Source organism: Limulus polyphemus, unplaced genomic scaffold, assembly GCF_000517525.1.
Source record: "Limulus polyphemus unplaced genomic scaffold, Limulus_polyphemus-2.1.2 Scaffold125, whole genome shotgun sequence".
NCBI classification, from domain to species: Eukaryota; Metazoa; Arthropoda; class Merostomata; order Xiphosura; family Limulidae; genus Limulus; species Limulus polyphemus.
The window spans coordinates 918,876-931,867 of record NW_013665735.1 but is presented as its reverse complement, the minus strand read 5'-3'; the positions used below and the strand labels follow the sequence as shown (position 1 = coordinate 931,867).

General features: G+C 35.1%; 1 protein-coding gene across 1 annotated transcript in view; it reads right to left on the bottom strand.

Moving 5' to 3' along the window:
- Positions 1–12,992, bottom strand: part of LOC106472959 (tyrosine-protein kinase RYK-like) — a 71,812-nt gene that overhangs the window by 33,465 nt on the left and 25,355 nt on the right. Inside the window, exons 2-3 of the mRNA XM_022402530.1 lie at positions 9,471–9,598; positions 626–725 (exon numbers count right to left, since the gene is read on the bottom strand). Coding sequence (XP_022258238.1) covers positions 626–725; positions 9,471–9,598 — 228 coding nt within the window. The remainder of the gene's footprint in view (positions 1–625; positions 726–9,470; positions 9,599–12,992) is intronic.

The following is a 12,992-nucleotide window of genomic DNA, read 5'->3' as shown; positions in this document are numbered from 1 at the left end:
TATTATTATTATTATTATTATTATTATTATATGTATTCTTTAATTTAACTATTTTTTTCTTCTCATTTTTTCTTTCTCCACTAATTCACTACACTTTAAAAGATTCATTGTTACATTACACTGTTAGAATGGGGTATTATCTATGATGCTTCTTAGGAATACAATGTTTGACTATTAAACTGTATCAGTTAGTTGTATAAGACTTCTTTTGTGAACATAGAGGGGTTAACCTCTTGAAGAACTGTAAGAGAAAATGACATGATAAATAAGTATTTTTAAAATTAACATTTAGGAGTTTTACTTCTTAAGAAATCTACCAGTGGGTCAGCAGTAAGTTTATGGACTTAAAACTTTAAAATCCAGAGTTTAGTACCCTACGGTAGACAGATTGCAGATAGCCCATTGTGTAGCTTTGAGATAGAATAACAACAACTTTTTGCAAAATATACAATAAAATATAGGAAGCTAAGAATAGCATAAAAAGAAATTCATAATAATTGTTAAAATGCTACTATGAAACTCTTTCAAAGTAGACTACCTGGTGGTCTTTTTACACTAAGTTCTAAACTGCATAAGTTTTGATTAGAAGAACGCTTTCTTTTAATGTAGGTAACATAGAACTTACCTTGCTGCTTTTTTGGAACAATGCCAGTTCTTGTAATATTAAGTTGAGGAGTCCCTAAAGCCTCTGTATTATTCACTGCTATGGCTATTACATAGGACATCTGTTAAAATAAACATATTCATTATGTTTCGAGTATATTTAGACATGTAAAAAAATATCTTAGGCCCAAGTTAGGATTTCCTAGCTAATAATTAAACTTTTTATATTGAGAAATCAAATCAATGGTCATCTTCAAGTATACTTCTGACCACTCATAAATATTTAAGTGTCACTTCCACACACACACACACAGATATATACAGAACTTGTATTTATTGGTATTTTATAATCAGTTAATCTACAAGCTTATTAATTTATTAGTATCAGCTTCCTACAACCCCCCCCCCCCCCACCTCCCATACAAGCAATAAAAAAAAAAGGTGTGCATTAGCTTCATAACTTTTTCATTCACTGCATTATTCTAACAGGGTATTAATTTTCCTATTTTCATTCACACTGGTTTGGTTTTTTAAAGTAATTTTCACATTACCCTTTGTTTCATATGGCCTCTTATGGAGATTACCATGTGCAAGTTCTGTGAATCATATTTTTTGTTTAAAAAGGAATTTTGCTATCACTTTTTTTAAAGCTAATTTTGACATTACTTATATGGCACGTTAATTGTTAATGTCAATTAAACACTATCAGTAGGTCACCATTAAGTTTGTTTTTAAAATATTCAATAATTCCACAATGACCTTCAGTAAATGAAACTGATAATTAAGTAGTCAATTAGCCATTTAGTTATGTTTGAATAGGACAAACATAAAGATAATATTTAATAAAGATTTAAGTTCAGAATATTTTGCAATCACCTACTATACTCACTAAATGGTAAACTTAACTACACTTAACAGATTTCATGATGATTTTATTTGGTAAAAATAAAAAAAATAAAAACATAATAAAAGTTACCAAAGCAATATCTAATTAACACTCATATTGTTGCATTAGCTTAAAAGTAATCAGTTACTGTCTGGGATTCCTGTCATTGACATTGCTCACCCTTTCAAGCCATGGGATCATTATAATGTGACAGTTTATCTCACTTTTCATTGGTAAAAGAGTAGCCCAGGAATTGGCAGTGGATGGTGCTGACTAGTTACATTCCCTTTAGTCAATCAATTCCATAGCCAGGGATGGCTAGAGCAGACAACCTAGTAACTTTGCATGAAATTCCAAAAATGGGCAAATGAAAACAAACTGAGGCCTTAAATGGACTACTGTATATTCCAGCTGTTGATTTCAGAAAATCTCAAAAAAAGTTTTATGGTGATTAATAACCCAATCATATTAAAACACCGAAATCTAAAGTTTCTTTTTTGGTACTACACGGTAGCATAAGAATGTTTGATTTCAGAAAACCTCAAAAAAGCTTTTACAGTAATTAATAGCCCAATCATATCAAAATACTGAAATCTAATGTTTGTTTTTGGTACTATATGATAATGTAAGGACATCTGGCTGTTTTCTTATATTAATTTTTGAAAAAAAATGGAGGGATTTTGACTCCTCTAGATCTGCACCTACCTTTACAACATCAAATAATAGTTATTAATTTCTAAAGAAGAAGAAGAACAAAAAACAAACAACAAACACACAAGTAAAATAAATGGTATCTATAGTGAGTTACTAAGTTTCCAACTTGCGTACACAAATGTTAAAATATGGAATTGTACACAAGCACACGCACACACACACACACCCAGGTATATGTTTATAAGAAAAAATTAATTTGGCCTTGAGCTTATGAAATAAAGTAAAAATAACTGAGAACAAAGGAATATTTGAAAATATTTCACTGCTAATTACTAGTCAAGGTTTGAATTAATCTAATCCCAAGTTAATCCCCAAGTATAATTTAACTTCCTCTACATTACCACAGCAGTGAAACACTAATAAAAATCAAATATTTATCCAAAATGATTCTTTTTTGTTAACCAACATACAACTTCTCTTTCCCTAGAAACAAAAAACTAGGGCTTAGTTCTTTCTTTATGGTTATAGTGTTTTTGATTCTGGGGAAAGAGAAGTTGTATGTTGGTTCCAAGAACAAAATGCATTTTTTATGATATCACGTTTTCCGATTGACTAGGTGGTAATAACAATCATGGAAACTATCTTGCTAGAGGAGAAATTTAAAAGGGCATCACTCCTGACTTACTTGTCTTAAAAAATCAAATTAATAACTTTTTTTGTAAACATTAACTTTACAAGTTAAATGTCCGGCTTATTGGCTAATGTACTCTTATACTAAAGAACTTTTCCAAATTTTTGTTTAACCGAAATATGTTTTTTTAAAATTACAAAATATACTGGTAGTATATTTGGTTCTGAAAAATATTCAGATTGCTTATTTTGTTCTTGATTTTCACAAAATTCCTTATGGACTTGTGTAATTTTATGTTAACAAAAGTTAAGTTGCACAAAATCCTTACACAGTTTTACGAGAAATAAGAAATACACGTACATTACGTGTTATATTTGAAAACCTGCAACAAAATAATAAAATAGCTGACTTTATTACTAAGAAATCTACTGAAACTTGTGTTTCAGTTCCACACAGTTTTTTAGTAACAGCAGTATTTCCTAATCTTATTACCACCTGTACAAAACCACTGTAAGAGCAAGAAGTACAACAAACTGAACTTGGCATTATGGGGTCACATTGTTGCCTCAACTCAACCATAAGAACAAGGCAATACCTGTAACCAGTATTAAGAGCAGAAACCTTATCTAACCCAACTGTACATGGAGGGAATAAACATCCAGCATCCGGAATTACGAGGGGGATCTACTGCACACAACCATAGAACAAAGCAGTGTCATCACAAACCTGGTATTATAAGGAGGGTCCCATGTAGGCTGGTCCTGCTCCAACCAAAAACTGTCCACCTGGGAATAAGCATCCAGGGGAAATGGAAGGAGGAAAACCAGCTTTGCGCTCTTCTCACTGAGTGGATATATGGAAAGTTAAAAGTCTACAACACACTCGAGAGGAAGCCTCCATAGTCCATTTCCCAAGTGACTGGGAACTGGTAAGGACTTCCTTGCTCCACTCAGATAAAAGAGGGGGGGATTAGTGCAGTGGAGAGTCTGGAGAAGGCGCTATGGGTGTCCATGATTCCCCACTTTGAAAAGCTGACCATCCCCAATTTATTCAATCAAGGTGTCAGCACGGATGGGCAGAAATCCCCTTCTGCTTTACTCATGAAAGTCCATGAGTGATGGTCCACAACTAATGGATAGTGAGAAACATATGTATATATCTCTGGGCAAGCCACCAGTGATCTTGTGGAACACCCCATCTCTAAAGTGCTACCAGTAAATAGTATGGGTTTAAAGCAAATCATATCTGACTAAGAAACACCTGCCATAAAGTGGGATCTAATTAGCAGTAGTAAAAAAAAGGAAGGTCTCTAAAAAGAAAACAAAAATGAAATGATGTGATCAGACTTACCCCAGTCAAAGGTGAATGGACATGTATAGAATTGCCACAGGAGGGAGATGATATACACCTGAGGAAGATACAGCCAGATTGTGTAGATAATGAGTGACAAAGGTATTGGGACTAGTCCATATTCCAGCCTGAATGACCTCCTCCAAAGGACGGTGAAGGCAAGAAACCAAATACATGGTGATATAACAAATTTGATGGGAAGAAACGCTGCAGAGACATCAATCTTCCATGGGTGAGTCAGAATACATCAGTCTAACAAGTTGACGGACCCAACTAGTTAGTGTGATTGGGGATAAATCATGGGAAACAGATGGATTCCAGAGAAGAAATAGTTGAGAACGTGAACCCTGAAAGGAGGCAGTATGTGTCATATAAGGGGCAAACCAGGCAAAGAAGTCAATCTGGATCAGTATGGGAGTATGGGTGGGAGATGGAAAATAAGAAAATGGGTGTGAAAGCCAGACAGCCTTCACGGACAGTATAGGTCTTAGGTAGGAATGACCGGTCTGGATATAAGATGACATAAATGGAATGGTAGAGGATTCAGGTAACATTAACAGCATAAATATCTGACAACATCCTCAAGGGGGGAGGAGAAGGAAACAGGTCTTGAGGGAGAGATGGTATATGGAAACATGTAAACAAAGGCTCAAACGGAGGATAGGAAAGGGCATAAGGACCACACTGAAATCCCAGTTAGGACGCATGACCCAAAAGGAGCAAAAATGGAGAGAAATGACAGAAGAAGACAAAACTGTATGTAACTTGGAAAAAAGGAAGGTGGTTGAAAAGGCTGCCTAATAGCTAGACACAGTAGAAGTAGAAAAGCCTTTGTCAAAGAAACAGATGAAGAATTGGGAAAGAAGAATGGAAATCATACTGAAGAAACCAAAGGTGGAATGTAGACCACTGCCTCTGGTAAATGGACATGAAAGAAGGTCATATGGATCTCAAATGGAAAGATGCAACAAGTGGAGTCAGTCCCTGAGCTGAGGCAATGGACCTGACAAAAATCCACGCCTGAAGACAGAGGGTGGTGACATCTGACTGACGTTGATGGAGCAGAGACAGAGGTAAGGGTATGGGAGGTTGTACAAGTAAAGGTTGGAGCAGCAGGTACCATGGTTGCACCAACCAAAACAGAACTACCAGGAGAACTAGACACAGAGTCATTTGGATTAGGGATATAACCCAGGAGAGGAGGCAAATAGGAGGGTAAGTACAGATGTGATGACCCCTCCAATCTTGACTGAATGCATCCACTTCTAGAGCTAGCTGGTGTAGAATGGGAGACCAAAAGAAAGAAAGTTTGTTGTTCCGGTGGGTGGCAAAAGCATCAATATGAGCACTCCCACCAAAAAACCTGTGAATCAAGAGACCACTCCATGGGGAGAATCTTGTTGGGTCGAGATAAATGATCCACAACCAGATTCAGTGTGCCAGAAACATGGCAAGCCAAGACCACCATGTGGTGACTGTGGGTCCAGAAAAGGAGATCCAGAGACTGAAAGCACAGATACCTAGATTTGGTGCCTCCTTGCTCAGTGATATGTGAACACTATGGAAATGTCAGAGTGTACCATAACCACCCTCCCCCAGAGGAAAGGAAGTAGGACAAAGCTCAATGAACTGCCATAAGTTTGAGAATGTTGATATAGATAGAAGACTCCTCCACTGACCAGAGACCAGAAATCTCCAGAGAGTTGAGGTAAGCACCCCAACCCCCTAAAGATGCATCTGTGAACATACACAAATTCAGATGAGGTGGAGGAAGTGGAACACCCACCATGGTCTGGTCCAGGTGTCCATCACATCACATTTGGTCACTTAGAGTCCCGGGAAAAACACCCATCGAAATGAGGGACAGGACTTCATAGTGAAGCAAGGGGTCAAGAAAGGAATTCAAATGGGAAAGATCAATGATGAGTCTCCGACCTTCCATCTTATTGGGGACCATGAAGAGATGGGAATAAAACTGCCAGTTATATAGGGCACACCTGTTCATTAAAATCTTTTCAAAGCAGGTCGTGGACAGCCTTGGTAGGATGACCAAGAACTGTAGGATCACACTGAGTTGGGAAGGAAATGGGGAATGGAAAAGGGGAGGTGGGGATTGGAACTGAAGGTAGAGACCTCCTGACAGAACCTGTAGAACCCACGGATATTTTGGGAGAAAAGTAGAGCAATCTGGCTCCCACCAGTCTGTAAATCTCTTTAGTATCACCTATAATGCTGGCATCAGCCATTCAGAGTGTGGGAATAACGAGGATAGAGTCTGAAACACCGGGAGGAAGGCAAGGGCCTGGGCAAAGAAGAAGGAGGATGGATGACTCATGACATAAATGTGTGTCCAGCAAAGACAAGGAAGCATGCAATCTATTCACATCAATCCTGAATTCCATGGATCAGGACAACCCTCAAATATGGTGTTGCACAGGAAGGGGACCTGACGCAGATCCTGCAGGGATGAACAGTGAAGACGCAACCTACAAGTAATGCATCTCTCCCCAACAAGTCACAACAACATATGAGCTAGGTATTAAGGGAAATGGTAGATGCCGATAAATGAGCCATAGTGGACAAAAGGTGGTATCTGAGCTCATCTGAAAAAACTTCAGAGTAGCAGCAAAAGGGCCTCTGACAATAATGAACAGTTGCTTCTGGAATTGAGCCCCAAAAGGGAAGCAGAGGATCCAATTGTTGAGAATCCAAATATGGATCTGAAGAGTGATGGAACACCAAAGCATGTTAGTCTGACAAGTAAGGGGAATGGGACATGCCAACACCCGACTGAAGTTGGTCCAAAAATCTTTGAGCACGAACCCTAATGTTGAGTGAAGGGGAAAAACATAAAATTATGAAGAAGAAATTTCACCCAATAAGGAAGGGAAGGCATCACAGGCAATATGGGAAACGTGTAAAACACCACATACCTAATTAACAGGCTGTAAAAAAGGGGTAAAAGGTGAAATTTCTTGAAGAGGTGTAGATTGTGACTGACCAAAATAAGCAGGTTCCAGAAAAAGAGTCGAAATTGTCTTGTACTTGATCGTATTCTTCCTCAGAAATATTATCAGGTTGAAAAGGAGAAGAAATCGCCAGCTGAACATATGAATTCAACTCTCTGCGATTTAAGGCCTGTAGCTCCTCTGCTGGTAAAATTGAACCAGAGTCCTGGAAAGGCATACCGGTAATGTTGTCAACTGTAACAGGATCTTCTGTATTCAATACATTGATCTTTGAATTCATATTAAGTTCACTTAGAATTCAGGAACAAAACTAGCAAATGCAATAAAAAAAATTTAAAAAAACTGAATGCAAACAGAGAAATTGAAAAGTGTTGAACAAACAAAATTTTTTAAAATGGCAAAGAAACTCAATCAGAAACAGCAGCCACACACAAAAAAAACATATCTAAACAATGTAATGCCAACTGAGAAAGTGAGGACTGAACTGGAATAGCAGAGGGAGCTAGCTGCACCAATATAGGTAGTGCAAGACTATAGGTGGAGAGAAGTCACATGCTATGTACATGTTCAATAGTGGCACAAAATGGTGAGGTATATAGACTGGTACACTAAGCATGAAATTTTTTTTTAGTGAAAGAAGGTAAGAACGTACCAGAATTATTTCTATTTGCAGACTAGAAGGTCTATCCAATGCTTGTTTTTAACTTTCAAGTTATTAGTGTGATAAACACAATGATCTCCATCAGTTGCTATTATACTGATTGTGTAGCTTTGTTCTAAATTATTTTATATGAAAGACAATGACTTTCAAGCAATGAACGAAAAAAAGTTTAGTTCCTCAGAAAATAAAAAAAAGTTATAACATGTCTTTAGTAGGTGAACTTGTTTTCCTTTGAAGGAATAAGCATAAAAGTATTTGGATCAAGTTTACTCAGTAATGGTTAAAGGTCTAATACATTATATCTTGGAAGTCTTATATCCAGACTCGGCTAAGAATACTGAACAGTTTTGAACTTTTATGTACATAAAATGAGTGAGTGAATAAGCTATCCAACAGTAAGTTTTAAATCATTTTTTTTTTCAGACTTGTTATTTTGATTAACTACTAAAACTGGAGCTTTGACAAGTGACTTTGAATAAACCATCACCATATCCACATCAAAATAAAAGGACACCAAAGTAGCAATATACATTATGTTAAAGAGGGTATCTAAAATAATGTTCAATAACTGAGATAACCATCAGAACACAGACATCAAAAACAAATAGATCAACAGGGAAAGTAACAAACAACAATTATTAAAGAAACAAATACTACAACAGCACCTAAATTAGGTCCTGCTGAAGCATTATAGCTACTCCTTAATACTTCCTACATTCATTTAAATGAAACATCTTACTGAATATTATTTGAATGAAAACCCAAAAACAGAAAATGTTAAGCTTCTTTGTGGTCATTTTTAGCAGTTTTTTCACCTTTTCAACTCTTTGGTTACCACCATGGGTACAGTTTGGTTAAACATCTTATAATAATTAATTAAAAACTAATAATTAGGCTAACTTTTTTCTGCATATCAAATATATTTTACTTTAAAGACCCAATAAAGGCATATATATAAATCACGTAGGTCATATACATCTGTCTGATATCTTTGTAATAATAGGATTAAAATAATTCATTATACCATAAAAGATTAATGCTACCATTGTTATTCAGCTCCAAAATTGAAGCCAAAAATTTGTGATGTAAAACTAGAGAAATGTAGATAAAATTTCCATATGTAAAACCACCAGCTGCTAAAACATTAATACTAAACAATAATTACTAATATTAATAAAACAATGTATAGTATAATTTCTGACAAGGTTGACGTGTTTAAATGACTACACTTATGGGTATATTGTTATAGTAATTGCACTATCTGTTGGCTATAATGACATGATTCTGTTCAGCATTTTATGACCACTATGAAAATTAAACATCTACATAGAGTTTAAAAGTAAAAACACTTTGATGGAAATGAGTATTGGACAGGTGATTGGTAACCTTGACATGTGAATCTGAAACACCTGTTGAGTTTGTATAGTTTGAATGCTTAAGAATACCAACAAGGGGTATTTACTTGACTTAAAAAAAGGTGTCACTGTATAACAGCTGAGCTGCCAACAGCTTAATAGTCTAGAATTAAAAATTGAAATTTGATTAATGTTAAACTTATCATAGGCCAGTACTAACATTAATTCAATCTTACATGAAAGTATTCATTTAAAATATAATTCTACATTACTTGCCTAAACATTATCCATCACTTTCTTTTAATTTCATGTAAGGTTTAAAAATAGCATAATGAAGTTTGACAACAGAATGTTTCCCTACCTGGCTGTTACTGAGGCTCTGCCATGTAAAATGCAACTCAGATATGTTGGCTTGTACAACTACTTCAAACTTTAAAGCATAGTCATTAACCTTTCCTTTTCTCACATAATACAGTTCAGAGTTCAGTCCTACAACAATAAAAAAGACAATATAAATTTTTTAGGCACACATAACAATAATATATGATGCTTTCAAACATGTAGCAATTTCACTTTCTGTGAGGTGACTTTTTTGATGAAGAAAAAAACAAATATTACCAGTCCTATTTGTCTCTAAGTGTTTGGTCAAGAATAGAAATCTCCTTTAAAAAGGTAGTTTTGCAAAATTATGAAACAAAATCTAAGAAATATTGTTAAAATTTTATGATTTTTAGAATTTTTGGCCATGTTATTTTTTATTTATATTTTATGTTTTACACTAAGTTTTATATATACAAGTAAAAAATTAAAAAACATGAGTACATTACACAAGTATGCAAAAACAGCCTCAGTATATTATTTAAATATGTACATGTATATAAAATTACACTTTTTTACATAACATCTATAATATATGCAGTACCTTTTCGCTGAGTATTGCAGCAACTGGTGGTGTTTGGAATCTTTTTATGCTTTAAATCAGTTAAACTTTCTAGTTTTCAGTACCTTGCAATGACTTTCTATTAACATTTTTCACAAGGACCCTAATGCAATTTTTATTGCAACTATATTTCCTATAATATGCACTTGTCTGTACTCAAAGGGCTAATCTTTATCAGACAATGTATGAAGAAGAAAATATAAAAGAAAATATTTTACATTGCCACACTGGACACTAAACAAATTTCACTGATTAATTTTACAGCTTCATTGATTGAAAATGAAAAACTACTCATAATAATAATAATAAATAAAACCACAAAATCGCATACTTCATTACACTTCATCTATGAAAAGTACTCTTTTTCACTGTATTTAAATTTACAGACACTACAATACTTGTAAATGAATATAACAATTATTAAAAAACAGGAGAGCATTAGGTGAGTTATATTGATGTTTGTCTCATCAGGAAGCGAGAAGGAAATTACTTTTATGTTTATGATGCCAGAAGAAGGTTCACTTCTCACTTGAATGAGTGAAATTATGTTTATGAAGCTAACCATTTCTCTGTTATCTTCAGGGATCAATAATAACAATATTATTCAGAAATTTGTCACTCAGAAAGACAAAGTGACTGACAACTAACCTGTAAAAGTAATTTTTTTTACTTTCTCATATATAAAAATAAATGAATAATATATATACATACATACATGCACACACACACTTGGAAATTGAAAAGTCGTATTCATACAATAAAGACAGCTACAGAAAAATGTCAGTGACAAGAGTGTCATGAAACACACAATCACTAAAAATAAAATGTACTTTTACGAAGTCGCACAGATAGACACACGATCGTTGGGCAGTCATAGTCAGTGAGATAATGCTAGGTCGCTTGCAACACAGATGTATACAGTTAATATGGTAACAATAACAGTTCCAGTCATGTCGGAAAACAAGTTTATGCACGGCCGCTTCTGGTGCAAGTTGCAGGACAGATGAAAGTGTGCTCCAACAGCATCAGAAGTTATCTTTATAGCATGGGATACAATGGCAGAGTAGCTACCATGCCCGTTTGAGGCACTAAATTTTTCTTAAAAAGTCCAGATTAGCACAAATTTCGGATAGAGAAGACACCTGGGTTTGACGAATATAATATCGGAAACGTTTTGGACCGACTGTGGTCTTTCTTTTATGGTGCGAGGTGCTATTTGGACAATCACAGCTGGTGGTATGCTATGGGACAGTCACTGCTGCTCGATAAGTTCACGTCGAGTAAGGCTTACTACCTATTTACGTCAGTAATCAGTTTACTACGCAAGGTCGTGTTTTTCGAGCAAACTAGGGTTCACTGACCCCGAGATACACATGATTGGTCTGAAGGTGAAGAAGCATTACCACTTTTTCCTGGACAGGAAATCACCGGATAAAAACCCTATGTTTGGTCCATCCTTAATCGTTTCCTGCGAAAGTGTCCCAAAGAACCAACTTCTTCTCTAAAAGTGGGAAGTAATCACATTGGCCCAGATTTGAGATCTCGTAAATACTACCTGTAACCGTATTTCTGTCTTAAATATTACAAGGAATAGATCTATTAAATACTGATGGTAATCTTTTATTATTTGTTTCATATTTATTTTTAATTAAAACGGCACACTTTCTGGAGTGAATGTCTACTTAATGGTAGACTATGTATAGTTTCTAAAAATAACCTTTTCATTGTTTCTTAATCTAAACCTTCTATACAAAGGCAGACCGAAAACAACGACACCAACAAACAAGACCAGGCTTCTAAGTGGTGATCAATTTGTTCTTGTCCATGATGAATAGTCCAATTCCCCGGAACCGATATAACTCATTGAGAATGTGAATTGAATGATACTCTGACCTTCACGTATCTATTTCGCGAAACTTAGAATTCTGTTGTTGAGAAAAAAAAAGGAAAAACTCCATTTCCCCTCTTTATTTTCCTCCTTCATCACGACTCTTTCTTAATCCCGATCACTATAAAACACTCACTACCGTTGATTAACTTCAGCAAGACTCTAGCCTTACCCAATCACTATAATATAAAACACTCACTACCTTATTAACTACAGCACGACTCTATCCTCACCCAATCACTATAATATAAAACACTCACTTCCTTTGATTAACTTCAGCAAGAATCTATCCTCCCCTGATCACTATAATATAAAACACTGTCTATATTTGATTAACTTCAGCATGTCTCTTTCTCTTAATCCTGATTACTTTAAAACACTCACTACCTTTAACTTCAGCATGACTCTCTCTTCTCCCGATCACAATAATATAAACACTGGCTACATCTTATTAGCTTTAGTATCACTCCTCTTCTGATCACTGTGTAGTTGAAGTTTCAATTTTGTTGTTTCGTATCAATAATATACTAACAGCGCCTGATTATAAAACGTGATATCTTTGCTTTTCTATTGTCGGATTTGGAACACGAGAACGACCAATCTTTAATACAGGGGCAACACCTACTAAGCCCTCCTTCCCGCCAAAAAATCGAAAGGCTGACGATTTACCCAACTTGAATGAAGTTTCTCGTCTAAGATATATAACTCACCAAAAACAAATAAATATTCTATGGTGACTTTAATAGTTCCAGATAGAGAGATGAACATACAAAATGAAGGTAAAAACAAACGATCATGTAATTTGGTCATTAAGTTGCTTATTTACACAATAATTTCGTTTCTTACTGATTTCTACTGTATCTTGTTCGTTCACCGAAACAAAACCAAGATCCATCGTAGTTTGTGCCTAAAAAGCTACTTCCAGCTCCAGTCCTCCCTCCAGTTGCTTATGTGCATTTTATATTTTTGGAATACGGAAATAAAATAATAACTATACAAGTAAAATAATTTTCAGTTTTTGTATATGAAGTATATATATATATATATATATATAT